At 47.6% G+C, this 25637-nt stretch overlaps 1 protein-coding gene across 14 annotated transcripts in view; it reads left to right on the plus strand.

Annotated features, from left to right (window-relative positions):
* The first annotated feature begins 12662 nt into the window (after positions 1-12662).
* FANCA (FA complementation group A) overlaps positions 12663-25637 on the plus strand; it is a 62334-nt gene continuing 49359 nt past the window's right edge. For 13 of the 14 annotated variants that reach the window (XR_007410905.1, XR_007410904.1, XR_007410906.1 and 10 more), the window contains exons 1-10: positions 12663-12819; positions 13355-13464; positions 13834-13918; positions 15703-15845; positions 15977-16072; positions 17549-17622; positions 20055-20167; positions 22598-22680; positions 23229-23262; positions 23683-23749. Coding sequence is in view for 9 of the 14 variants with exons in the window: in XM_049110576.1 (XP_048966533.1) it covers positions 12741-12819; positions 13355-13464; positions 13834-13918; positions 15703-15845; positions 15977-16072; positions 17549-17622; positions 20055-20167; positions 22598-22680; positions 23229-23262; positions 23683-23749 (884 nt within the window). In the remaining 5 variants the exon portion in view is untranslated. Of the gene's footprint in view, positions 12820-13354; positions 13465-13833; positions 13919-15702; positions 15846-15976; positions 16073-17548; positions 17623-20054; positions 20168-22597; positions 22681-23228; positions 23263-23682; positions 23750-23875; positions 25633-25637 lie in introns of those variants that run through there. The other variant, XM_049110583.1, reaches the window with a different exon arrangement.

The following is a 25637-nucleotide window of genomic DNA, read 5'->3' on the forward strand; positions in this document are numbered from 1 at the left end:
ATAACAGCCGCGCCGGGGCGGCCGACGCACCCGCCCAGCGCAGGGGGGCGGGTCCCGCGCCGCCGGCCGCTGCTTTGTCATCCTCGGGCGGCCCCGCCCCTGCGAGCGGCCGCAGGTGAGGGCGGGGCGGGAGGGGGAGGGGGAGGGGATGGGGGAGGGGAAAGGAGGGACCCGAGGGAGTGGAGCGGGTCTGCGCTGCGGACGCCGAGCGGAGGGAAGCTGGGAGGGCGCCGGGCGGGGCGGAGGGGGGAGAGGCGCGGGGTAGGGGAGAGGCAGGCTGGGGGGAGGCTGGGATCCCGGCCGAAGGGAGGCGCGCTCCCGAGGCTCTCTCAGCGGGTGTAACCGGCACCCCGCCGAAGACACTGCAGTGATTGCGGGGCCTGGGGCACGTTTGTTGCTGGGCTGCTGGAGGGAGTCCAGAGGCCTGCGGACCCCTCCACCCCCACCCCCAGCTCACAGGCAGATACCTGTAGTGGCGCGCGGGGAGGGGGGGGTGCGATGGGCCGCTGGCAAGGTGACCTCAGGAGGTCACTTACTCTCGGGTAATGTGAGCCAGGGAGACCCAGCGCTGTGAAGCACTTGATGAAGGACCCTGTCCAGCAGGAGACCCGTGTCTGAATTAAATGCTCGAGCTCTCTGTGGAAAGTAAACGGCAGCATCATTCACCAGTGTCATGCAACACTCCCCTTTTGAATGTGTGCCTTCATTCCAGGCAGCCAAGCATATGGGTAACTTTATTCAGGCAGATCCCAAGACCTTTTGAGCCATAGTTGTATCGGATCAGAATAGCAGAGCCAGAATGCGCCTGGAAGATAAATGGCAGTGAGGCAGTTGGTCCCAAACCTGGATCCCTGGGAAGGGGGCGGGGAGGAGGAGCAGGAGATTCCGTGGCAGGTCTTTCCAAGTTCCCTGGTGATGACAAGCAACGGAATATAGAAACCAGGTGGCCATTTCACCTTGAGGAAAGGGGATGAGGATTTGGCATAGGGCATAGGCTGTCACCTGGGGCCCTACTGTCAGATGGTCCCATCCGGATTGTTAATCTTCAAACAGGAATTTGATAAAGACAAATTGTGCCAAAGTCTTTATATTCAATAGCTGGGCAACTTTCAGTTCTCCAAGCGTTACACAGTCAAAATAACAGCATTTGGTGCTTTGTGGGAGGAAACAGAGACCAGGAGGTGGGGGAGGTAGGGTATCTGCTGTATAAATTGTGCAAAGAACCTAGGACTCAGGTTAATCTTCCCTGTCAGATCTTTACTTCTTACCCCCACCCCCACCCCGGTGGTGATTAATAGAGGTAAGTGAAAAATTTCAAAGTCTACCTTAGGACAGCAGTAAGAAACCTGTGAAGAGTCTTATCTGTGGAGAAGTAATAGCATCTATACGGTGGTTTAGGAAAGTTCCTCAGTCACACAACGCCAGGTGTATGTGCTCTGAGAACTGTCCTCCCCCAGTGCAGTGAGGCTCCTGATGGGCCCACACAGGGGTGGTTTCTGCTTTCAGATTCCAGGAGAATAAAGACTTCCATTCACAACACCTCAGGTCATGTAAGTCTCATCACCAGTTCCTCAGAAACTAGAGTCATTGCTTCTACTGTAGGCTGGTTCACCCCTGCTGTCCTGCATAGTTGGAGCATTCTTAGGAGGGGCACCCTTCCATGCAACTGAGCAGAGCAGAAGGTGATAATCACCATAATTGGAAGCTGCTTGGGTGGTAGCAAGAAGTTCCTTCCCTATTCTTCAAAGGACCTCACATTTCCCTAATTGACCACACGGTTTTAGGATCTCATTCAACGAGCATGGGCCTTGGTGAGGGGGCTCATGGAGATGATGACTCACACCTGGCTGACCAGTGGCCCTTGAGTTCACCCACGTTAAGAGTACAATATCCTTTCTGATCTGGGATTAATAACTTTTTCAGGGATTTCCCCATGTACCTTCCAAGACATTAGCCAGCAAGATTCAGAACATGGAGATTTTACTGAAAATTATAAAAGTTAGGTCTACTTATTTCATTTGTGTTCCTTTTTTTTTTGTTCTTAAGTAATTTATTTTTAAATTATAAGATTTACAAAGCTTTGATTATTCAAAATAGCATAATGGAAAGTAAACCTAATCGATACACCAAAAGAGTACTTACCTCTTGACATCTGAAAATTTGTCCCCATGACCAAAATGAGGAAGCAGAAGCATTCTTCAGCTCTCTAGATGTTTGTAGAAACTGTACTGTCTACATGTAGGCAAATTGAATTTAAATTTTTAAAAACGTAAAAGAAAGAAACTGTACCTGTTCTCCTCTTAGGTCATTTACCACCACCACCACCCCATCCCGCAGAAAGTACCAGATGAGACATAGAAATGGGCCTACAGTGTGGAGGAAGCCCCACATGGTGTAAGGGTGGTGGTTGCAGTGAGAGGGATTCCAACATTGTAGACTGGGAGCCTAAGAGCCACTTTTAAGCTTAGAATCAGAAATGATGCATGAGGACGCCTGAGTGGCTCAGCAGTTGAGCGTCTGCCTTTGGCTCAGGGCATGATCCCGGTCCCATGATCAAGTCCCACATTGGGCTCCTTACGAGGAGCCTGCTTCTCCCTCTGCCTGTGTCTCTGCCTCTCTCCGTGTGTCTCTCATGAATAAATAAAATCTTAAAAAAAAATGATGCATGAATCCACTAGAAGAGAAACCTGATCAAATTTTCCCAGGACTCTAGGCAACTAGATGCAACTAGCTTCTGACCTGGTTGGTGGGAACTCTAGGTACAGTGACAAGTTCTACCTCTTAGTCACAAGTCAAAGTCAAGATAACTATTTCCTCATTTCCTTCCTGTGGAAGAGTACCAAGCCCAACTCCTACTTTTTTTTTTTTTTTTCCAACTCATACTTTTGATTAAAAAGTCTAATGCAGGGGATCCCTGGGTGGCGCAGTGGTTTAGCGCCTGCCTTTGGCCCAGGGTGCGGTCCTGGAGACCCGGGATCGAATCCCACGTCGGGCTCCCGGTGCATGGAGCCTGCTTCTCCCTCTGCCTATATCTCTGCCTCTCTCTCTCTCTGTGTGTGACTATCAATAAAAATAAAAAATAATTTTTTAAAAAAGTTAAAAAAAGTCTAATGCATCATGAATAAATAAATAAAATCTTTTTAAAAAAAAGTCTAATGCATATTTTAAGTCCCACGGAGGGCTCATGACTTCAGAATGAACTCGTGGGTAAACTGATCCTCATCTGGGCTACATGCACCAAGGGAAAGAACATATACCTGCTTTTTACCATAAGCTGAGCAGCTCCTGGTTAAGATGGGAACTGGGGTTTATTTGAGGTGAAAGTGGCTCCAGAGTTAAAACATTTAGCTATCTGTCCACAGAACATCAGAATCAAAGAAATGTTAGCCCTTCCATAACTGGAACTTGCCACTTGGATTTAAATAAATAAATTTAAATAAAGCCACATATTTCCAGCTATTTAAAAAGAGTTTCAACTGAGAACAATAGAAATTGATTGTGGTCGATCATTAACTCAACTTGGAAAGCTTTGGATGAAGGTAATTTTGATAGTTAAGGGATCACCTGTAGCCTACTCCTAAAAACACATTCTTTATTCTTCATTTCCAGTAGATGTAGAATCTTGGGGAAGGGACATCGTCAGTCACTATAGGCTGCTGTGCTTTAGGACAGGATAGAAAGGTTGAGTATATTGACTAACCACCAATTGGAATTAGAGAATTACTTCATGACTTTATCACATTAGCAAAGATGCTCCCAAATATTCATCTTGTGGTGCAAGCCGTTTGTTCACACATATTTGGTGAGCACTGGGCATTGATGCCTTCTGCTTGGGAGGGACTAGTGGAAAATCCACCCAGATCCCTCCCCACCCCTTCTCAGTGGAAACAGCACACAAAGAAACACAGTCTCTGTAGGTGGGTAGGAGCTACAGTGCTTTATGTGAGCCAGGAGCCCCACCAATTATGTTGTTTTTTCCCGTAGTCTGTGTTGGATGCTTTGAGGAAACCATGTGTAGATCATGCCCATACCATGGCAAATGCAATCAGAGGGGTGGGTGGCTCATAACTGCAGATGGCCATAGATTAAAAAGCTCTAGAAATTATACCTCTGAGCATCTTTGCAGACACAAAAGCTATAGGGTCCTAATTTTAGGCTCCTGATGGGGTTCAAAAACATAATTCAGTGCTGGATTCACTGGTGGGCTGTGGACTACAGTTACATCATTCCAGGAGAGCAGTTCAGGGCTCCAGGGCCCAAGATGACGTCATAAGAATGCTCTGAGTGTTTTGAGACAAAGTTCAGAGCAAGTCAGGTACATGGGCAATTTGGTTTAATAATAAAGACAATTTGAGATTAGAGACCAGTGTACTCCCCCAGGCACAAGCAGAACCACTTCACCTGTGGTGATGGAATGCAAAGGTTTTCTCTGCCCCCACCTTATTCATTCTACTTCAGATTAAAAAGCAGGTCAGCTTCTCTCAAGGGACCCATGCACATTGAGGGCAGTGAGCATCCAGGCCCCCTGTTGCCATGATTCAGAGGCCCCTGAATGCCCTCTTTGTCATGCTCCTTGCAGCCAGGCAGGGCTTAAGGGTCCAAGAGGAAAAGCTGAAATTCAAGAGGCCATGGTTTTGTACATTAGGTTTATTTTGGGATAATGATAAAGGCTATGTATCCCAAGGGATGCCAGATAGAGCCAGGCCATGGTTGATCTCTGAAATGGAGCACAGGACAGGTCCAAGGAAGGGCCCTGAGACTGGGCATTCTTCAAGACACTGCGGTTACACATAGTTGAGTCTGAACAGGGGGAGAGGGTGGAAGGAGGAAATCCACAGCATGGGACGGGATACTGAAGTTCCAGAGCCCTGCCAAGGGAACAAGAGGGAACCCTAGAAGGTCATGGAAAGTGGAGAGGACAGCAGGCAGGGCTGTTCTGTGTGACATAGGACAAGGAGAGGATATCAAGAGTAGGGACGTACTTGAGGACACTGTTTGCTTCCTATTGAAGACATTTGAAGTCCTTTACAAAGTTTGAATTGATTCATGTTTGAACAGGTAATACAGGATGGTTAAAAATGAATCCATGACTTTCCAAATGTATTACTCAGACACTAGTTGCTGTATGATCCTTTTTCTGGTATCCTGTCTTCCTCACAGCCTGGAGTAAAGGAAGTTTTACATCACAGCTGACAAGTGATCTTGCTGGTGGGATGAGCTTCAAAGGGCTGTGTGGGCCCTGAAATTTGTAAGAACACAGAAATAACTGTGCAAATTGGTGTTGGCTAATTTGACTGGTTTGATGTTCAAAGGTATGCAAAGTTATAAATTGAGAAATCTTCCACTACATGCTGACCCTGCATACAGTCTTATTACAAATATATCATCTCCTTCTCACACAGAAAGACTTATTTTACACCCTGTCCTGTGCTATGCTTTTTCACTCACCAGTGAGGGAAACCAGTGTGCAGGGTGTCTGTGTCCTTCTTTACTACAGAATGTCCCTTAGTGGGGCACCATAAGATCCCCATCTGCTGGGCATGTAGGTTGTTCCAGTCTTGACTGAATAACCTCATACTTAGCACAGGCTTGTGATGGTGAAGATATCGTTGGTTGAACTGCTGCTGTCCCAAGTACCTTGGACTCTGTGGACATATAGTTGACATTCACACTTTTACGCATGTTCAGTATAAATCCTAGGAAACAGACTTGCTGGGTTGAAGGATATATAAACTCAGTATTTTGATAATTATTATTCAAGCAGCCCTCACAGAGGCTGTGCCAGTTTACTTTCCCAGTGGTAATGCTAATGTATCTATTTCCCTACGCTCACAGCATCAGCATATGATTAAACTTTTGAATCTCTGATGGGTGAAGAGTGGCCTAACTTCCATTTCTCTTGTTAGGGTAAAATTGGAACAACAGATTCCTTTTTTTTTTTTTTTAAAGATTTTATTTATTCATGAGAGACAGAGAGACAGAGAGAGAGAGAGAGGCAGAGACACAGGCAGAGGGAGAAGCAGGCTCCATGCAGGGAGCCTGACATGGGACTCGATCCAGGGTCTCCAGGATCACACCCTAGACCGAAGGTGGCGCTAAACCTCTGGGCCACCGGGGCTGCCCGAACAACAGATTCTTTAAACAAAAATTACTCAATTAAACAAGTGTTTATGGATCCTTTTATAAAAAAGATTCTACTTATTTATTCATGAGAGACACAGAGAGAGAGAGAGGCAGAGACATAGGCAGAGGGACAAGCAGGCTCCATGCAGGAAGCCCGATGCAGGACTTGATTCCGGGACTCCAGGATCACGCACTGGGCCCTGGTCTGAACGGAGGCGTCCAACCATTGAGCCACCCAGGCATCCCTCTTTTTTTTTTTTTTTTTTTTAAGATTTTATTTCTTTATTCATGAGAAACACAGAGAGAGAGAGGCAGAGAGAGAAGCAGGCTCCATGTAGGGAGCCCAATGTGGGACTCAGTCCCAGGACTTAGGGATCACACCCTGAGCCAAAGGCAGATGCTCAACTGCTGAGCCACCCAGGCATTCCTATGGATCCATTTCTAAGTGCTAGACAGTGTCCTGACATATAGGGCCATGTCAGTGATGGAGGGACTGCTCTCAGTGGGTTAGGACCCACCTCGATAATCCAGGACAAGCTCATCTCAGGATCCTTAACTAAAGATCTACAAAGACCCAATTCCCAGTAAGGTTAGTCATCTTCACAGAAAGCCAGTTAGAACATGGACAGATCTTTCTAGGGCCACTTACTTCACTGTATAGGGGGGTAGGGTGGGATATGCTCATGCCTTAGCATGGAGCAAGGCTGTGCCACCGAACAGCAGCAACCTGTAGCATCATGTACTCAAAGTGAAAGAAAAATAGGGAGGGAGGAAAGAAAGGCCAGTTTTTGTAAAGAATTTCCTGAGTGGGGTGCCTAGGTGGCTCAGCAGTTGAGCATCTGCCTTCGGCTCAGGTCATGATCCCGGGGTCCTGGGATCAAGTCCCACATCGGGCTCCTCAGGTAGCCTGCTTCTCCCTCTGCCTGTCTCTGCCTCTCTCTCAGTGTCTCTCATGAATAAATAAATAAAACCTTTAATGAAAAAAGAATTTCCTGAGTAAGGTAATAAAAAAGGATTTTATCAAACCTTGACAGACTCTAGTCTGTCAAATAAACATTTTTAATATTCTGTATCCTGGAATCCCAGGATTTCCTGAGGGTACTTGCAGGCACCTGAGTCAGGAACCCTGCAACAAAGTCGCTGGATTTGGAACACAGTATTTCTATTGCACACCTGAATTTTCACTCAGTAAGGACCTTATATGGTCACAAAGTAAAAAGCAAGTAACAATGTATGTGTGGTCTTGACCCAGAAAGTTTGCTATGTGGCATTTTATCCTAAGGCAATAAAAACAAACCTGTAGTCCTCAAAGGGGCCAGGGGAAAGACTCACCTACTCAGCAATCAGTGAGGGCACCACAACACAACACTGTGAAGCAAAAGGATTTAAGAGGGGGTGATAGCTCCGTTGACAGAGATGTCCATGAGTTACTGTGGACAAAAAAAAAAAAAAAAAAGAGTATAAAGCAGCTGTTAAAAAAAAAAAAAAGTATTTGCAAGGCAGAAAGCTTTCTTCAAAGCTGTGCAGTAAAACATTCACGGTGACTGTCCCAGGGTGTGACTGTGGACGGGTCAGTGTTCCTCTGCTCCTTTAGTGTCATTCATCAGTGAGCATGTGCTCACTACGTTTGTAATTGTGGGGGAACGTCCTTTCCATGTTTGAAACAACGAAGATCAGGGCACCTGGGTGGCTCAGCGGTTGAGTGTCCGCCTTTGGCTCAGGGCATGATCCTGGGCTCAGGGGTTAATCCTGGAGTCCCGGGATCAAGTCCCACATCGGGCTCTTTGCATAGAGCCTGCTTATCCTCCCTCTTCCTGTGTCTCTGCCTCTCATGAGACACACATGCACACAAAGAGACAGGCAGAGACACAGGAAGAGGGAGGAGAAACAGGCTCCATGCAGGGAGCCCGATGTGGGACTTGATCCCAGGACTCCAGTATCACGCCCTGGGCCAAAGGCGGATGGATGGTCAACCGCTGAGCCACCCAGGCGTCCCAATAAATAAAATCTTTTTTTTTTTAATTTTTATTTATTTATGATAGTCACACACAGAGAGAGAGAGAGAGGCTCAGAGACATAGGCAGAGGGAGAAGCAGGCTCCATGCACCAGGAACCCGATGTGGGACTCGATCCCGGGTCTCCAGGATCAGGCCCTGGGCCAAAGGCAGGCGCCAAACTGCTGCGCCACCCAGGGATCCCCCAATAAATAAAATCTTAAAAAAAAAAAAAAAGAAACAACGAAGATCATGCATCTCCTTCCTTTGCTGTTCCTGAGAAGTGGTGAGTGGACACCTGCTCTGATGCTTGCAATGTTAGGGGTTTGGATTTATGTTGAGAAGTGGGGAGGGTTCCACCCCTGGGCTATAGTGAGTGAGCATGACTCCCACTCAGATCTTCCTGTTTTCCTGGGTATCACTCCTGAGAAGGGAGGGGGTGGGGGAGGGTCGCCATCCTCCATGCAGGACCTGAGGCAATATTCAGTATTATTATTACTATTATTATTTTAAGATGCTGTTTATTTATTCATGAGAGACACAGAGACACAAGCAGAGGGAGAAGCAGGATCCATGCAGGGAGCCTGATGTGGGACTCGATTCTGGGTCTCCAGGATCACGCCCTGGGCTGATGGTGACGTTAAACCGCTGAGCCCCCGGGCTGCCCTAGACCCCACCCCCACCTCTTGATGGTGAAGGAGAATTTGTGGTCATGTCTTGCAACCCACAGCACAAGTCACATGTTGCCCAGCTTTTATCACCCTCCATGGGGTCTTGTGGGCATTGATCCCAAATTGAACAGCTCCGGGTCTGGGTTGGGCCTGGCAATAGTTCTGCAGGGTGGTTGTAGCCTGCACACAAATGTGAATGTAGGTGGTTTCCAGTGGTTTGGAAGACAATCCAGGAATTGTCAGTGGGCGCTCTTTGAGGGCCTCCGGCATCACAAATTATGGCTGACAGGATGATATTCTGTGAAAATCTGGATGTTGAGACTCAGCTGAATGATGATTCAGCTCTTCTAACCCTCTGTGAGTTGATACAAAATACATATTGGGCTCTGCTCCCTGGTCCCAGGTCAGAGCTCCTGAAATCCTTGTACATTCCTAAGTGATAAGAACACTAGGAGTGGGATGCCTGGGTGTCTCAGTGGTTGAGTGTCTCCCTCTGGCTCAGGTTGTGATCCTGGGGTCTGGGGATCGAGTTCCACATCTGGCTCTCCTCAAGGAGCCTGCTTCTCCCTCTGCCTCTGTCTCTGCCTCTCTCTGTGTCTCTCATGAATAAATAAATAAAATCTTAAAAAAAAAAAAAAGAACACGAGGAGCATCTTTGATTCTAATGAGGTGACTCTGTGTGGGTCCCCGGGTGGCTTGGCTGGTCACCAGAAAGACCAAGTAATGATTAGAAGCTTGGAATTTTTGGCTCTGTCCCTGTCCTCCAGAGAGGGAAGAGGGGCTGGAAATGGAGCTAATGATCAATCACGCCTTTGTCATGAAGCCTCTGTAAAATCCCAAAAGTCGAGTGTTCAGAGAGTTTCCAGGCTGGCAAACAGAATACCTGGAGGATGATGCGCCCCAATTCCATGAAGGCAGATAGCCTGTGCTTAGAATTCCCCTGGGCCTCACCCTGTGTATCTCTTCATCTGGCTGCTTACCTGTATCCTTTATTACAGCTTTTTTTTTTTTTTTCTTAAGAGATTTTATTTGAGAGAGTGAGTGAGCACAAGTTAGGGTCCAAGGGAAAGGGAGAAGCAGACTCCCTGCTGAGTAGGGAGCTCAATATGGGGCTGGATCCCAGGACACCAGGATCAAGGCCATGAGTCGAAGGCAGATGCTTCACTGACTGAACCCCCAGGTGCCCCTTTCACAGCCTTTAATAATCTGGTAAATGGGGCAGCCCAGTGGCCCAGCGGTTTAACGCCACCTTCAGCCCAGGGCGTGATCCTGGAGATCCAGGATCGAGTCCCACGTCAGGCTCCCTGCATGGAGCCTGCTTCTCCCTCTGCCTGTGTCTCTGCCTCTCTCTCTCTCTCTGTATCTCATGAATAAATATATAAAATCTTTTTTAAAAAAAGCTAAAATTATAAAAAAAAATAATCTGGTAATGTGTTTCCCTGACTTCTGTGAGCTACTCTGGCAAATTAATGAAATCTGAGGAGGGGGTCGTGAGAGCCCCTGGAAACCCCTGATTTGTTGACAGACATTGTTGGTGATCTGAGGACCAACTATTTGGAACTGGCATCTGAAGTGGGGGGCTGACTGCCAAAACTGAGTCCTTTACCTATGGGATCTGACACTGTCTCCCAATAAATAGTGTCAGAACTGAGTTCAGGGGGATCCCTGGGTGGCTCAGTGGTTTGGCACCTGCCTTTGGCCCAGGGCACGATCCTGGAGACCCAGGATTGAGTGCCACGTTGGGCTCCCAGCATGGAGCCTGCTTCTCCCTCCTCCTGTGTCTCTGCCTCTCTCTCTCCTTCTGTGTTTTTCATAAATAAATAAATAAATCTTAAAAACAAAAACAAAAACAAAAAAAAACCAGAACTGAGTTCAGTTGTAGTACACCCAGCTGGTGTCACAGAGAATTGCTTGAGGTTAAAATCCCCACGCATTTGGGGACCAGAGGCAGAAGACATACTCAGGGGTAAGGTTCACATAGGAAGGAAGAACTGGGTTTTTCTACTCAGGATAACTGAGCAGATTTTCTTCTTCACCCTTCTTCTGAAGTTAGAGCTCAGGATACCTTCAATGCATTTCTCACTTATGTTTTTTCATATATGCATAAACATGATATATGGTAAAGTCTGTTGAAACAAATCTAGATGTGTTCTTTCAATTTGAGGTGACAAGAAAGCCTTGAGTCATTATTTGATTGGCTTTCTACAATTCATTATCAACAGGAATGAGCCAGCATTAGTCTACTCACCCCACCCCATGGTTCACCGATGTGAAAACCCTACAGCCCTCTGTCCACTGCTGGCTCCCCAGCCCCATGCTGTGTCAACCAGGCTTGGAGGTATCAATCCTAACCTTAAGTTGCCCTAGCCTTAGCTGGGAAAAAAAAAATCTTGTGAAATGGTCACAAGAGAAGACACAGAGAGACTCAGTTAAAAACCAAGTTTAGGGATCCCTGGGTGGCGCAGTGGTTTGGCGCCTGCCTTTGGCCCAGGGCGCGATCCTGGAGTCCCGGGATCGAATCCCACATCGGGCTCCCGGTGCATGGAGCCTGCTTCTCCCTCTGCCTGTGTCTCTGCCTCTCTCTCTCTCTCTCTCTCTCTCTGTGTGACTATCATAAATAAATAAAAATTAAAAAAAAAACTGAGTTTATTGGGACACCTGGGTAGCTTAGCAGTTGAGCATCTGCTTTCGGCTCAGGGCGTGATCTTGGGATTCAGGATCGAGTCCCACATTGGGCTCCTTGCAGGGAGCCTGCTTCTCCGTCTGCCTGTGTCTCTTGCCTCTCTGTCTCTCATGAATAAATAAATAAAATCTTTAAAAAACAGACCAACCCCCCCCCCCACACACAAAGTTTATTATGTCCCCCAGTCTTAGACACAGGAAATAAGGCAGGAGGGACAGCAAGCTTTCCATCAAGGTCTTTATTGTGGTTTTCTCAGGGAAGGCTAGGCTAGGCAGTGTAAACAGCTCGGAGAGGGTAGTCTGAACAATTTGGGTGGGCTCTGGGCTACAGGAGTGGTCCTCAGTTGCCTGGCACCTGGCCATGGATGATTAGGCAGAAGAATACTGCCTCCTGGGATTGGAGCCAGATGGAGGAGCTCTGGCTCTGGGGCGGGTAGTCTTCTAGAGGGCATGCTCCTGTGGGCCTTTCATCATCTCTAAAGTCAGCGAGTCTCTCCCCAGCCAGAAAGGCTTTTTAAGATGTGAAAACATCATAATGCACAGAAAATAGGTTTTGTAAGTTATCACTTATGTGCATATGTTTATGTATCCAGTGGAATAGTACACAGCCATGAAAACAAACCAACTGCAGCGCAGCACAACGTGGATGAATCTTACAGGCACAGCATCGAGGGAAAGACACCACAAAAGACACCACCTCCGCAGAGGGCCCGCCGCCTGGAGTCTCAACACCTGGGACACCTGGGCAGGTGGGCGGCTCTCGGGAGGCACCTGCAACCGTTTACACTTAGTTAAAGTCAGTGTCGCTGGCCGCGGCCTGTGTCCGCAGGGGCGGAGGGTCATCCTGCCGCAGTCCCCGCGGGGACCGAACCGACTCCCAACAGACGAACCAGGCCCGGCCCGCGCGTTTTAGCGTCTTCCCGGTTCTAGCTTTGTAGGCTTGTTTCTTCATGACCAACTCTCAGTCCTTATACGCAGGAATAATGCACAAGGATTCCGGTTTTCTGGCACTCGACGCCACTCTGCATCCACACCGCCAACCGCAATCTTGTCCTTTGTGCAGGACTCCCACACCTTCCTCCCGGGCTTTTGCCACCACCAACATGGCGCCACACGCCACCCCCAAGATGGCCGCGGCGCGTGGCCTCCAGCCCAAGGGGGTGGGACCTGGGAGGCGCCAGCCAATGGGGAGGCCGCGCGGGCCGCAGCCAACGGGGAGGCAGCGCGGGCCGGTTGCCCCGAGCAGCTGAGGGAATGCTGAGTTCCCGCCATGTCGGACTTGCGGACGCAGGATGCCGCGTCGGGCTCCAGTTCGGGAAGCCGCAGGAGGACGTGGGCCGAGCTGCTGGGTAAGAGGGCGCTGGGGCCGGGCCCTGAGATCCCGCGCCGCCCCAGCCTCCGCCGCCGGGCGCCAGGCCCCTGGTCCCGCGGTCTCGGGCTCTCCCCCGCTGCGGGGCCCGGCAGGGCGCAGCGGACGCCGGGGGCGGTAGGAGAGGTGGGCACGTGAGAGTGGAGCCCAGGCGTCCAGGAGCGACACCCAGGGACGACAGCTGGGCCCCCGGGATTCCTGGCGTTCGTGCGGCGCTGCTCGCTGACCCAGAGCGCACTTGGGTGTCCCCAGCTTCCCCCCACGTGCCCTTTCCTGCCCCGGACCCCCACGGGCCAGTGTGCTCTGTCCCGTTGACAGTGCCTCCGTCTCTCCTTAGCTGGACCCTGGGGACCTGCAGGTCCGTCGTTCCATGAGCTGCGCCTCAGGTGGGGGTGGGGTGGGGCTTTCCGGGTTCACGCGTCCCCTGGTGCATGACCTCGGGGCGGGAACGTGGCCGCGTCCCTGCACAGGGCTCCTCAGGGCTGCTGTCCTATTGTGAACTGCTTTCCCCCCAGCGGGACGGGTCGAGAGGCAGCTGCGCGGCCCCGGGAGGGGGCACAGGCTGCAGGACTCGGCCGTGCACCTCCTGAGACGCCACCTGAACCTGGACGACCTTCTGCTTGAGGTAAGAGGGCACCGGTTTGGCCTCTGAAAGCAGATTTCAGTTGGGGGTTTTGCCCCCCCCCCCCGCCACAGCGTCATCTTCGTGGAGACGCCTGAGAAAAGCCTCAGGAGTATCTGGTAGGAGCATCCGTTAAATGTTGGCAGGGCAGGGCAGGAAAGAGATGGGGAGCATTTATTTCTCTTTGGAGAGATCAGTAAGTTCAGAGTGAATTTAGTTTTTCTCAAAAAAACTTTGGTAGCTTTCACTTTAAAAATGTCTACCTCAAAATATTTGAGAATAGTGCAGTGAGCAAGTGTTCTATACACAGATTGTTTCTATGCTCACACAGCTTGAGTTTTACAAAGAGAGTTCTTTGTGTTTGGTTTCCAGGTAGAAGGTCCAGCATGTAAAACACTGTGTCTCAATCAGTTGGGTGATCCCGAGGCCTCTGCTAATCTTTCTAGTTCATTCATAGGTAAGAGCTCATTTTCCCTAATAAATGGAGTTATGGAGGAGCCTTATGTAAGGTGACCTTGATTTGCTTTTATTTTATTTTACTTTTTTATTTTTATTAATTTACATTTTTTTAAAAGATTTTATTTATTTTATTACACAGAGAGGAGAGAGAGAGAGAGAGAGAGAGAGAGAGAGAGAGGCAGAGACACAGGCAGAGGGAGAAGCAGGCTCCATGCAGGAAGCCTGACGTGGGACTTGATCCCAGGTCTCCAGGATCTCGCCCTGGGCTGAAGGTGGCGCTGGGCCACCCGGGCTGCCCAATTTTACTTTTTTCAAAAGTTTTACTTATTTATTCATGAGAGGCACAGAGAGAGAGAGAGAGAGAGAGAGAGAGGCAGAGACACAGGCAGAGGGAGAAGCAGGCTCCAGGCAGGGAGCCCGATGTGGGACTCGATCCTGGGTCTCCAGGATCACACCCCGGGCTGCAGGCGGCGCTAAACCGCTGCGCCACCTGGGCTGCCCCTGAAGTAAGTAAGTAAGTAAGTAAGTAAGTAAGTAAGTAAGTAAGTATGTATTTATTTATTTATTTATTTATTTATTTATTTAGTCAGTCAGTCAGTCAGTCAGTCACAGAGAGAGAGAGAGAGAGAGGCAGAGACACAGGCAGAGGGAGAAGCAGGCTCCATGCACCGGGAGCCCGATGTGGGATTTGATCCCGGGTCTCCAGGATCGCGCCCTGGGCCAAAAGCAGGCGCCAAACCGCTGCGCCACCCAGGGATCCCTGAAGTTGTTATTTAAAAACAGTGTTTGACTCAAACAATATTTGACTCAACGTAGGACTGAGAAGCAGGAGGAACCAAAGTGTCCCTTGGAAAAACATGGGACATAACAAGTACCTCATTGACAGAAGGATATTTCTAGGTTTAAGAATATTTCAGGATATTTCATTGTGAGGATATGAGATTGGGGAAGTTTTTTGGGGATAACAAAAAAATAAGTTACTTTCTGGCCATTCACATTTTTATTACGAAATGACTATCATTTCAGAAACATATCAACTAATTCATTAATTTGTTTTTTTTTTTTAATTTTTTTTTAATTTTTATTTATTTATGATAGTCACAGAGAGAGAGAGGCAGAGACATAGGCAGAGGGAGAAGCAGGCTCCATGCACCCGGAGCCCAACGTGGGATTCGATCCCGGGTCTCCAGGATTGCGCCCTGGACCAAAGGCAGGCGCCAAACCGCTGCGCCACCCAGGGATCCCCGTTAAAGGTGTTTTCTTTGGGTAGTAGAATTACTGGATCATATAATAATTCTGGTTTTAATTTTTTTAAAGATTTTATTTATTTATTTATTTATTAAATATTTTATTTATTCATGAGAGAGACACAGAGAGGGAGAGGCAGAGGCACAGGCAGAGGGAGAAGCAGGCTCCATGAAGGGAACTTGATGTGGGGCTCGATCCCAGGACCCCGGGATTACGCCCTGAGCTGAAGGCAGACGCTCCACCATGGAGCCACCCAGGCACCCGTAATTTTTGAGAAACTTCCATACTGTTTTCCACAGTGGCTGCATCAGTTTTCATTCCCACCAACATCACACAAGGGTTCTTTTTTTCCACATCCTTGCCAACAGTTTGCTTTGTATGTTTTTGAGACTAGCCATTGTGAAAGCTGTGAGGTGACATCTCCTTGTGCTTTGAATAGCACTTCACTGATGATGAATGAATGGTGTTGAGCATATTTACCTATGTCGGCCATCTGGATGTCTTCTTAAGGAAAATGTCTATTCTGTCTTTAAGGCTCTGCTTTACGAGATCAAGCCTCGAGACTGGGTGTCCCAGTGGCCGTGCTGTCCAGCCAGACAGTTGCCTCCAGCATCATGCAGATCTGTAGTTCTAATGGTGAACCCACCCACAGGGTTCTGCTGAACGCAGAGCAAAGGGTAAGACACGGTGATTAACTAACTGTGCTTACTCATTACTTTAAGCTATTTGGGAAAATAGGACATTTCTATAATGTTGTTTCAGGTATTTGCTTTTTTTTTTTTTTTAAAGATTTAATCTCTCTTTTCAGAAGAAACTGTCTTCTGTGTTGGAGGTGGCTCAGTATTTATTAGCACATAGTATGTTCTCTCGTTTCTCCTTCTGTCAAGAACTACGGGAAGTACAGGTAAATTTGACATTGTAATTCTGACTCTAGAGGTTTCTCAAGCCGTGTTCTGTTGATTTGAAAAGACAGTAGGGTCCCGATGTGTTCTTAAGAATTTTTTTTTTTTTTAAGATTTTATTCATTCATGAGAGACACAGAGAGAGGCAGAGACACAGGCAGAGGGAGATCTTAGGGATTCTTAAGCATCTCATTAATCACAGAGTCGGGGGGGAAAAAGCATTTAGCAAATGCCTCTATGGGTGGTAAAGAAGTACCTTTAATTACCATATTTGCCAATATTCACCCATCATTAGTAGTATTTGTTAGAATGTACCACAGAAACATGTTCTTCTCTTCTTCTTCTTTTTTTTTTTTTTTTTTTTTTAAGATTTTGTTTATTTATTCATGAGAGACACAGAGAGAGAGAGGCAGAGACACAGGCAGAGGGAGAAGCAGGCTCCATGCATGGAGCCTGACGTGGGACTCGATCTTGGGTCTCCAGGATCACACCCTGGGCTGCAGGCGGCGCTAAACCTCTGCGCCACCAAGGCTGCCCACGTTCTTTCTTCTTATGTATAATTATGAATAATTTTCCATGGTAGTACTCTAGAAAATTATAATATGAAAAATTATTTTTATTCTTCTATGAAGCATTTTGAATTCAGTAGGTTTATAGATATTTGAATAGTTGAAAGAACTTAAGGTCCACAGGTGTCCAGGCAAGAGCAGGGGGTCGGAGGGTCCTACAAGAGGCTTTTTAAGAGTACTGGCAGGCGCATGGCATGTGAAGGAAGAGTGCCATATTGGGTGAAGAACAGGACAAAGTAGGCATTGGGGCATAGAGCTGACTTGAGCAAGATGTCCTGGGGGCAAGGGTGTCCGAGCTTCCAAAGGGAGGACCTCGCTGGGGTAGGAGAATAAGAGAGACACAAACATGGTTACAGTGCTCCTGTGCTGAGTCCAAGAGTCTGAACTTGTTCTGGAAACTGCCAAAAGCCACCACGGAGTTCCAGAGAAGAGATTGACATGTCCAGTTTACATTTTGGAATCTCATTTCGGCCACAGTGGAGAAAGTCCTAGAAGCAGGTTATCTTAGAGCCTGGGCAGGATGCTGGCAGGTGGAGAGATGAAAGATGCTAATGAGTGTCTGAAGACTTGGTGAGTTTTTAGTCAAAGCGATCGAGTATGTGCCTTAGGTTGTGCTTGTTACTCACTTAATTTTTTTTTTAAAGATTTTATTTATCTATTTATTCATGAGAGACAGAGAGAGAGACAGACAGACAGACAGGCAGAGGGAGAAGCAGGCTCCATGCAGGGAGCCCGACGTGGGATTTGATCCCGGGACTCCAGGATCACGCCCTGAGCCAATGGCAGGCACTAAACCACTGAGCCACCCAGGGATCCCCCTACTCCACTTAATTTTTAATAGTGTACAGGCTACACATTTTGTAGGAAAATGTGTGCATGAAGGACTCATAGTACTATTTTTTTCTTCAGAATTTTTTGTTGCTTGAAGCTGTGTGGCATCTTCACGTACAAAACATTGTGAGCCTCCAGGAGCTGTTGGAAAGGTAGTGTATCATTGAGAATTTAACATTACCTTAGTAATATATGACTTCTTTTTCGTAATCTAGTGTATTATGACTTATTTATATATCAAAGCCAAAAATAACTGAGAGATTATCTTCCTTCTTTTTCTTTTTTTTTTTTTAAAGATTTATTTATTTATTCATGAAAGACACAGAGAGAGAGGCAGAGACACAGGCAGAGGGAGAAGCAGGCTCCTCACAGGGAGCCCGATGTGGGACTCGATCCCAGATCCCAGGATCATGACCTGAGCTGAAGACAGGCGCCCAACTGCTGAGCTACCCAGGCATCCCCCCCTTTTTTTTTTTTTTTAAGATTTTTCTTTTCTTTTCTTTTCTTTTCTTTTCTTTTCTTTTCTTTTCTTTTCTTTTCTTTTCTTTCTTTTTTCTTTCTTCCCCTTCCTCTTCCCCTTCCCCTTCCTTTTTTCTCTTTTTTTTCTTTTCTTTTCTTTTCTTTTCTTTTTTCTTTTCTTTTCTTTTTTCTTTTCTTTTCTTTTCTTTTTCTTTTCTTTCTTTCTTTTCTTTTCTTTTCTTTTCTTTTCTTTTCTTTTCTTTTCTTTTCTTTTCTTTCTTCCCCTTCCCCTTCCTTTTCTTTTTTCTTTTCTTTTCTTTTCTTTTCTTTTCTTTTCTTTTCTTTTCTTTCTTCTTTCTTCTTTCTTCTTCTTCTTTCTTCTTCCTCCCTCCTTCCCTCCCTCCCTCCCTCCCTCCCTCCTCCTTTTCTTTCTCTTTCTTTCTTTCTTTCTTTCTTTCTTTCTTTCTTTCTCTCTCTCTCTCTCTCTCTCTCTCTCTCTCTCTCTCCCCCTTCTCTCCCTTCCTTCCTTCCTTCCTTCCTTCCTTCCTTCCTTCCTTCCTTCCTTCCTTCCTTTTTAAAGATTTTTAAGATTTTTATTTATGAGAGACAGACAGAGAGAGAGAGGCAGAGACATAGGCAGAGAGAGAAGGAGGCTCCATGCAGGGAGCCCGATGTGGGACTTGATTCCGGGACTCCAGGATCACACCCTGAGCCGAAGGCAGATGCTCAACCGCTGAGCCACCCAGACATCCCTCTTACTTCATTATTTGAAGAGAACATTATTATGATCCAAGTCTTTGTCATGCACAAACTTGAAATATTTTCTTTGTATAAGATATTATGGGATAAATTTTTTTTTTTTAAAGATTTTATTTTTAAGTAATCTCTACACCCAGTTGGGACTTGAACTCACAGTCCTGAGATCAAGAGTCATATGCTGGCTCATACTACCTGAGCCAGCCACGTGCCCCTATGATAAAATATTTTTAAAAATTAGGCACCTGGGTGGTTTAGTCGATTAAGTGTCTAACTTCGGGTTGGGTCATGGTCTGAGGGTCTTAAGATTGAGCCCCAGGTCAGGCTCCTCTGCTCAGCAGAGAGTCTGCTTCTCTCTCTCTTTGCCTCGCCCTCCGCTTGTGCTATTTCTGTCTCTCTCTCAATCAATAAAATTAAAAAAAAATAATTAGGGATGCCTGAGTGGCTCAGCGGTTGAGCACCTGCCTTTGGCTCGGGGTGTGATCCCGGATTCCCAGGTTTGAGTCCCATATCAGGCTCCTTGCTTGGAGCCTGCTTCTCCCTCTGCCTGTGTCTCTGCCTCTCTCTCTCTGTGTTTCTCATGAATAAATAAATAAAATCTTAAAAACAAAATTAAGAAAAAAAATTTAGAAAAGGGGCACCTGCCTGGCTCAGTTGGAAGAGCATGAACTCTTGATTTCAGGGTTGTGAGTTCAAGCCCAATGTCGGGTATAGAGTTTACAAAAAAAAAACAAAAATAAAAATAAACTTTCTAGAAAAAAAATTTTTTTTTTAAGATTTTATTTATTTATTCATGAGAGACAGAGAGAAGCAGAGACACAGGCAGAGGGAGAAGCAGGCTCCATGCAGGGAGCCCGAAGTGGGACTCGATCCTGGGACTCCAGGATCACACCCTGGGTCAAAGGCAGGTGCTAAACTGCTGAGCCACCCACGGATCCCCGAAAAAGGTTTTCTTAAAAGATTTTATTTGAGAGAGCATGAGCAGTGGGGAGAGGCAGTGGGAGAGGAACTCTGTTCCAGGACTGTGGGTTCATGACCTGAGCGAAACGCAGATGCTCACCTTCTGAGTCACCCAGGTGTCCTGAAACTGCTGCTATTTTGTTATTTTACTCTTACTGAACTTCCCCCCCACCCCCCTTGAGTAGTAGTTAGCTACTCCAAATAAGCTTTTTGATGATGATTATTTTTAATGTCAGTAGTGGTCTCCCTGACACCGCTCATGTGTCAGCAGGCCCTGTTGTGACTTCTGGGAATGGCTCAGATGGCTGCCAGCTGGTTCTCAGTGCTCAGGCTTTCTAGTGAAATGAACGTGGAAGAAAAGGGCCTGATAGATGATGGAGTGATGGTGAGCAGTGTGCTTTGTCCCTAGTCATGCTGACACACAGGCCATAGTGGCGTGGCTCTTCAGGGACCTGTGCCTTCTGTGTGAGCAGATGGAAGTGTCCACGCAGGACACAGACATCGCCCAGGCTATGCTTTCTGGTAAGTTCACACCAGGGACAGGTTCACGGGCAAAGTGTAGATCTGTGGGAATACTTTTTGCTGTGACAGTCTGAGAAACAGGACAGCCCCACATCACTCATGTGGGAACTTGGAACAAAACCAGCCCAATCTGGACCTGGTGCCTGTATCAGCTTGCGCTTGAACAATGTGCACGCTTTAATAAAGTCAGTCTGTTGACCCACTGTGTTTGGGGCCTATAGCTGGTATGTTTAAAATATGCAGACTATGACCTGCTGAATTGGGAGGCACAAGCTACCCACATGGGGTTGGCAGGTAGCTTCTGCAGCATCTGAGCTCCCACTCTGGGGAAGTGAAAACCTCTAGAGCCATGTTGATTGGATGTGCAGCTTCAGTCCACTCGGGGAAAGGAAATCAAGTCATAGGAATTTGTTACTTTCAGATCCCAGAAAAGGGGGTAAAATGAGCAGGAAAGCTCACAAGCAAGTGGGAGATAGACAGCAAGCACCTGTTCCTTAGAAGGTGGTCGCGCCTGAGGTCACGGACCTTTTGTGAGCTCAAGCTCTAAGTGGTTATTTTAAAAGGTGCCCAGGAGAAGGAAAGTATTACCTGGCAAGTGTGCCGAGCTCACGGCTTGATCTAAACGTCAGATTCAGGGAGAGGGCAGAAGCGCCATGCCATCTTGGGCAGCAGCTCAGAGTGACTATCCTTTTGTCCCACTTGCGTTTTTCTGGGTGCCTCCCTTAGAGTGGGCCTTGTCGCTGGCTCTTCTCTGAGCCAGCAGATTCTTGCCATTGCCAGTAATACCTCAAGAATGAAATCTACAGGGATCCCTGGGTGGCGCAGCGGTTTAGCGCCTGCCTTTGGCCCAGGGCGCGATCCTGGAGACCCAGGATCGAATCCCACATCGGGCTCCCGGTGCATGGAGCCTGCTTCTCCCTCTGCCTATGTCTCTGCCTCTTTCTCTCTCTCTCTCTCACTGTGTGCCTATCATAAATAAATAAAATAAAAATTAAAAAAAAATTAAAAAAAAAATGAAATCTACAAATAAAATATTAGATGAGAAGTGGAATGTTCATTACAGTTAGCTTATGAATCTTTTCACTTATTTTTTATTTTATCTTTTTAATGAATTTTTTTACGTTGCAAAAGATGTGTTCCTTTTTCCTACAACTTTCTTGGTGATGAATATGAGTTCCTTACGGTTCCTGAATCCTGTAGTATGGGCTCAGATAGTTTCCTGCCTTGTTCCCCAGAATATGTTTCTGGGTCCTTGTACAACAGCCCTTACATTGTTTAGGAGATTGGCTGGAGAGACAATCCGTGTGAGGACCTTAGATGCTCCTTTTGTTTTTTTTGTAGATTTTATTTATTTATTCATGAGAGACATAGAGGCAGAGACACAGGCAGAGGGAGAAGTAGGCTCCATGCAGGGAGCCCGACGTGGACTTGATCCCGGGTCTCCAGGATCCCGCCCTGGGCTGAAGGTGGCGCTAAACCATTGAGCCACCGGGGCTGCCCTAGATGCTTCTTTTTGTTTATTTTATTTTTATTTATTTTTTTAAGATTTTATTTATTCATGATAGAGAGAGAGAGGCAGAGACACAGGCAGAGGTAGAAGCAGGCTCCATGCTGGGAGCCTGATGCGGGACTCAATCCCGGGACTCCAGGATCCCGCCCTGGGCCAAAGGCAGGTGCCAAACCACTTGCTCCTTTTTGTTTAAAGTAATCTCTAGGGCAATCCTGGTGGCTCAGCGGTTTAGCGCCACCTTCAGCCCAGGGCCTGATCCTGGAGGCCCAGGATCGAGACCCATGTTGGGCTCCCTGCATGGAGCCTGCTTCTTCCTCTGCCTGTGTCTCTGCCTCTCTCTCTGCATCTCTCTGTGTCTCTCATGAATAAATAAATAAAATCTTTAAAATAAATAAAAATAATCTCTATATCCACCATGGGGATTAGACTTTTTTTTTTTTTTTTAAGATTTCATTTATTTATTTGACAGCACAAGGAGGGGGAGTGGAAGAGGGAGAAGCAGACTCCCCACTGAGCAGGGAGCCCAATGGGGACTCGATCCCAGGACCCTGGGATCATGACCTGAGCTGAAGGCAGATGGTTTACCCAGGCACCGTGGGGTTCAGACTTAACTCCAAGATCAAGAGTCACATGTTTCCAACAGTGGCAGCTAGGTGCCCCAGATACTACTTTGTTTTAAGAGAAAAATCCTTCCCATAAACTTGATTGATTATAAGTATTTCCCTTTCACATAGAGTGGCAAGAAGCCGAGTGTGGTCCAGGCAGGGTTTGGGTTGGTTCGCTTTGTGTGTGGGATGGGGAGTGGGATGGGCTGATATGGGTCCTCACCCTTCCAGTTGTTGGGAAGCAGGTAGTCAGCATGATCCACAACTGTTTGGAGACCACAGTGCATCTGAATAATTGGGTTTTGTGGTTTTCAGATTTTGTGCAATTGTTTGTTTTGAGAGGATTTCAGAAAAGCTCAGATCCAAGAAGAAACATGGAGCCTGAACGGATGGCGCAGGTATGAGGAAAAGTAAATGAAGAGTCTGGAATTGGCTCATTACAGAAGTGGAAGTTCCTGGACCATTGGCCCCACATTTCAGTCTATAAGGTTTGATAGGAAATTTGTTCTGTTACTTTCCTGGGGTGCTTCATGAGTACTGTCATTCCCCGCGTCTGGCGGGCGTGAGGAAGTGGAACAAAGCAGAAGCATCCCCTGCCGTGTTCTAGTTTGCATGGTTCTTAAGGGTGAAGGCGTTTACCACAGCCCAGAATCTGAGGGAAGAGAGAAGAGAGCTTTGTAGCAGCAGAACTTCTGCACCAACCCCGTGAACCCTGCAGGGGCTGTGGGAGGCCAGCACTGTGTGGTCAGGGCCCTGGGCCATGCTGAGAGAGGTCCTGGGGATCGCAGTGGATTCTTCCAGAAAGTCTGCCTTTTCACTGGCAGAGTCTCCCTAGTTCGGGGTACCGTGTGGAGGCACTTTCTCATTTTCCCGTGGGGTGACCGCTGGTTTGCTTGGGTGATGCACGGAGGTGAGTGACAGTGACTCTTGTGTTCTATTTTGACAGCTCGCCATTGCGGTGCTTCGGAGGATGCTGATCTGTGAGTCATGTGCTGTATTCTCCAGACTGGGCAAGAGCTAGTTTGCTTATTAGGGATTCTCAGGGTTTCCTGCCTTTCCACTTCAAGTATTCACCTGAACTTAGCCTCTACTGCTTCTCCTGGGTTTTAGTTCTTGGTGGCTATGCATTTAATCTCCAGGGCTGTAAATGATAACCAGTTTAACGGTGAATTAGGGAAGTGGTTTACTGTCTCTGTGTTTCCATTGCTTTAAAAGGCTTGAGTCTTTGGTACCTTTAGGATGCTTGGAGGACTTGTACCTTTGGGGCGCTTAGAAGGGCTACAAGGTCTGTTATTTGGAAATCATTACCTGATTTGTCTGGTGATACTTGGTCAGGGATCATTTTTGATGGACTTTGATGCTGAGCTGATGTGTTTTCTCTTCCCACCATCTGTCCTCAGTTGCTCTCGAGGCTTTGGCCACTGGCCTGCAGGATGAATCCCCAGTGTACAAGGCGGTGAAGTGCTGGTATGTCCTGGGGGCAGGCCTGCTAGTCATGTTTATGGGGTGGTGCCTACTGTCTTAAAGGTCCTATGTATTTGAAACACTCCTGAAGTATCAGTGGCTGATTCCTGAACATACGTTCTGCCATAGTGACGACATCCTGTGAGAATGATCGCTGGAAAGCCCTAGAAGCCCTGTGGTCTGCCTGTTCCCTCTGAAGATGAGGCAGGAGGCAGGCCTCCTTTCTGTGTGAATCCTCTCTCACCTCGGGGTCTGCACTTCTGGTCTGAGCCCAGATTCCTACGGGTTGTGATGTGCCCCTTGTTCTACCCATGGCTCCCTGGAAGCGACCTTGTCCCTGTGTGGGCTCTCTCCTCGTGCCTGCCCCCCATGCCCTCTCTCCCCACTGAGTCTTCTGTGCCCCCCAAGGTCGGCACTTATACTCACTATGTTAGCTTTCTCTCTCTGTGGCTCTTGGAGGTACATGCTGGGACTGGTCGTTGGGGTATTGGGTTTGCTTCACAGTGATGTGGGATGAGACTGGCCGGGGAAACCGGGGAAGTTTTCTAGCATCCTCAGGCCTTGCAAACGTGGCTTTGCTCCTGTCAGTACTCTAGTGATCCTAGACATACTGTCCAATTCTGTACTTCACTGCAACTGTTGATGCAATACTGCTTTGTTTCCTAAATTTTCTGTGTTTTTGTAACACGCCTGACTGCATTGCTCGAGCTTATGTCCTGAGAGTCAGATCATGACTAGATATGTTTTTTCCTTTTTAAGTTTCCTTTTTTAAGGTATCCCTGGGTGGCGCAGCGGTTTGGCGCCTGCCTTTGGCCCAGGGCGTGATCCTGGCGACCCGGGATCGAATCCCACGTCGGGCTCCCGGTGCATGGAGCCTGCTTCTCCCTCTGCCTATGTCTCTGCCTCTCTCTCTCTCTCTGTGTGACTATCATAAATAAAAATAAATAAATAAATAAAAATGATTTATCTATTTGAGAGAGTGAGTGAGCACGGTGGGGACGGGCAGAGGAAGAGGGAGAGAGTTCCAAGCAGAGTTTCCACTGAGCACGGAGCCCAACGCAGGGCTGCATCTCATGACCTGGGCCAAAACTAGTCACACACCTAGCTGACTGTGCCACCCTAGAGCCCCTCTTTTTAAGTTGCTTATTTGTCAGTATTTACAATAAAACCAGACTGGTCTGGGTGGCTGCCCTCCTGGCACATGGGGGTTTTCATCCTGGTTCTGTCCCCAAGGAGGGCCAGCAGCACTCCTCCTGCCTGGTGTCTCCTCATGGCTCATGTGACTGGGCTATTCTTCTCCCTGGGGTTTTCTTTCTGAGGAATGGGTTGAACTGTTGGTGACTCTGACTCTGGCACACAGAAGTGCCCTCGGCACCCCACTGTCAAGAAGCCCTGACACCCTGTGTCCCTCCTGACCCATCAGTGATGACCTGCCCATTGTCCTTCCTTCCTTATCGTGTCACGGGATGTCACTGACATCTGAGTGCCTCTGTGTGCCAGGTGCTTTGTGCAAGCATGGGTGTTGCCCTGCTGCCACTGATACCCATTTCACAGATGGGGAGACTGAGGCTTTGTGAGGTTTAGAGGTTGCTGTGGACTGGCCCAGCCTTCCCTTTCCGGCTTCTCTAATCCATGGGCAACTCCTTTCTTTCTTTTTTTTTTTTTTTTTTGGCAACTCCGTTCTTATTGGTCTTGAAGTCTGTGGCATGTTGGGCAAGCCTGTGCATCCCTTTAGCTGAGAGTTAGGGGCCTTGAGGTCTGTACCGCCTTGCTGGACAGTAGTCTTTGAGGAGTTGTTGATGGTGTGTGTGTGTGTGTGTGTGACACTGTCAGTGCTGCTGGGATCCTGGAGGGCCTCTCTCCCTGAGCACCTCTCAATGCTGTGTTTGCA

The sequence above is a fragment of the Canis lupus genome, chromosome 5, assembly GCF_003254725.2.
Source record: "Canis lupus dingo isolate Sandy chromosome 5, ASM325472v2, whole genome shotgun sequence".
In the NCBI taxonomy this organism is placed as follows: domain Eukaryota; kingdom Metazoa; phylum Chordata; class Mammalia; order Carnivora; family Canidae; genus Canis; species Canis lupus.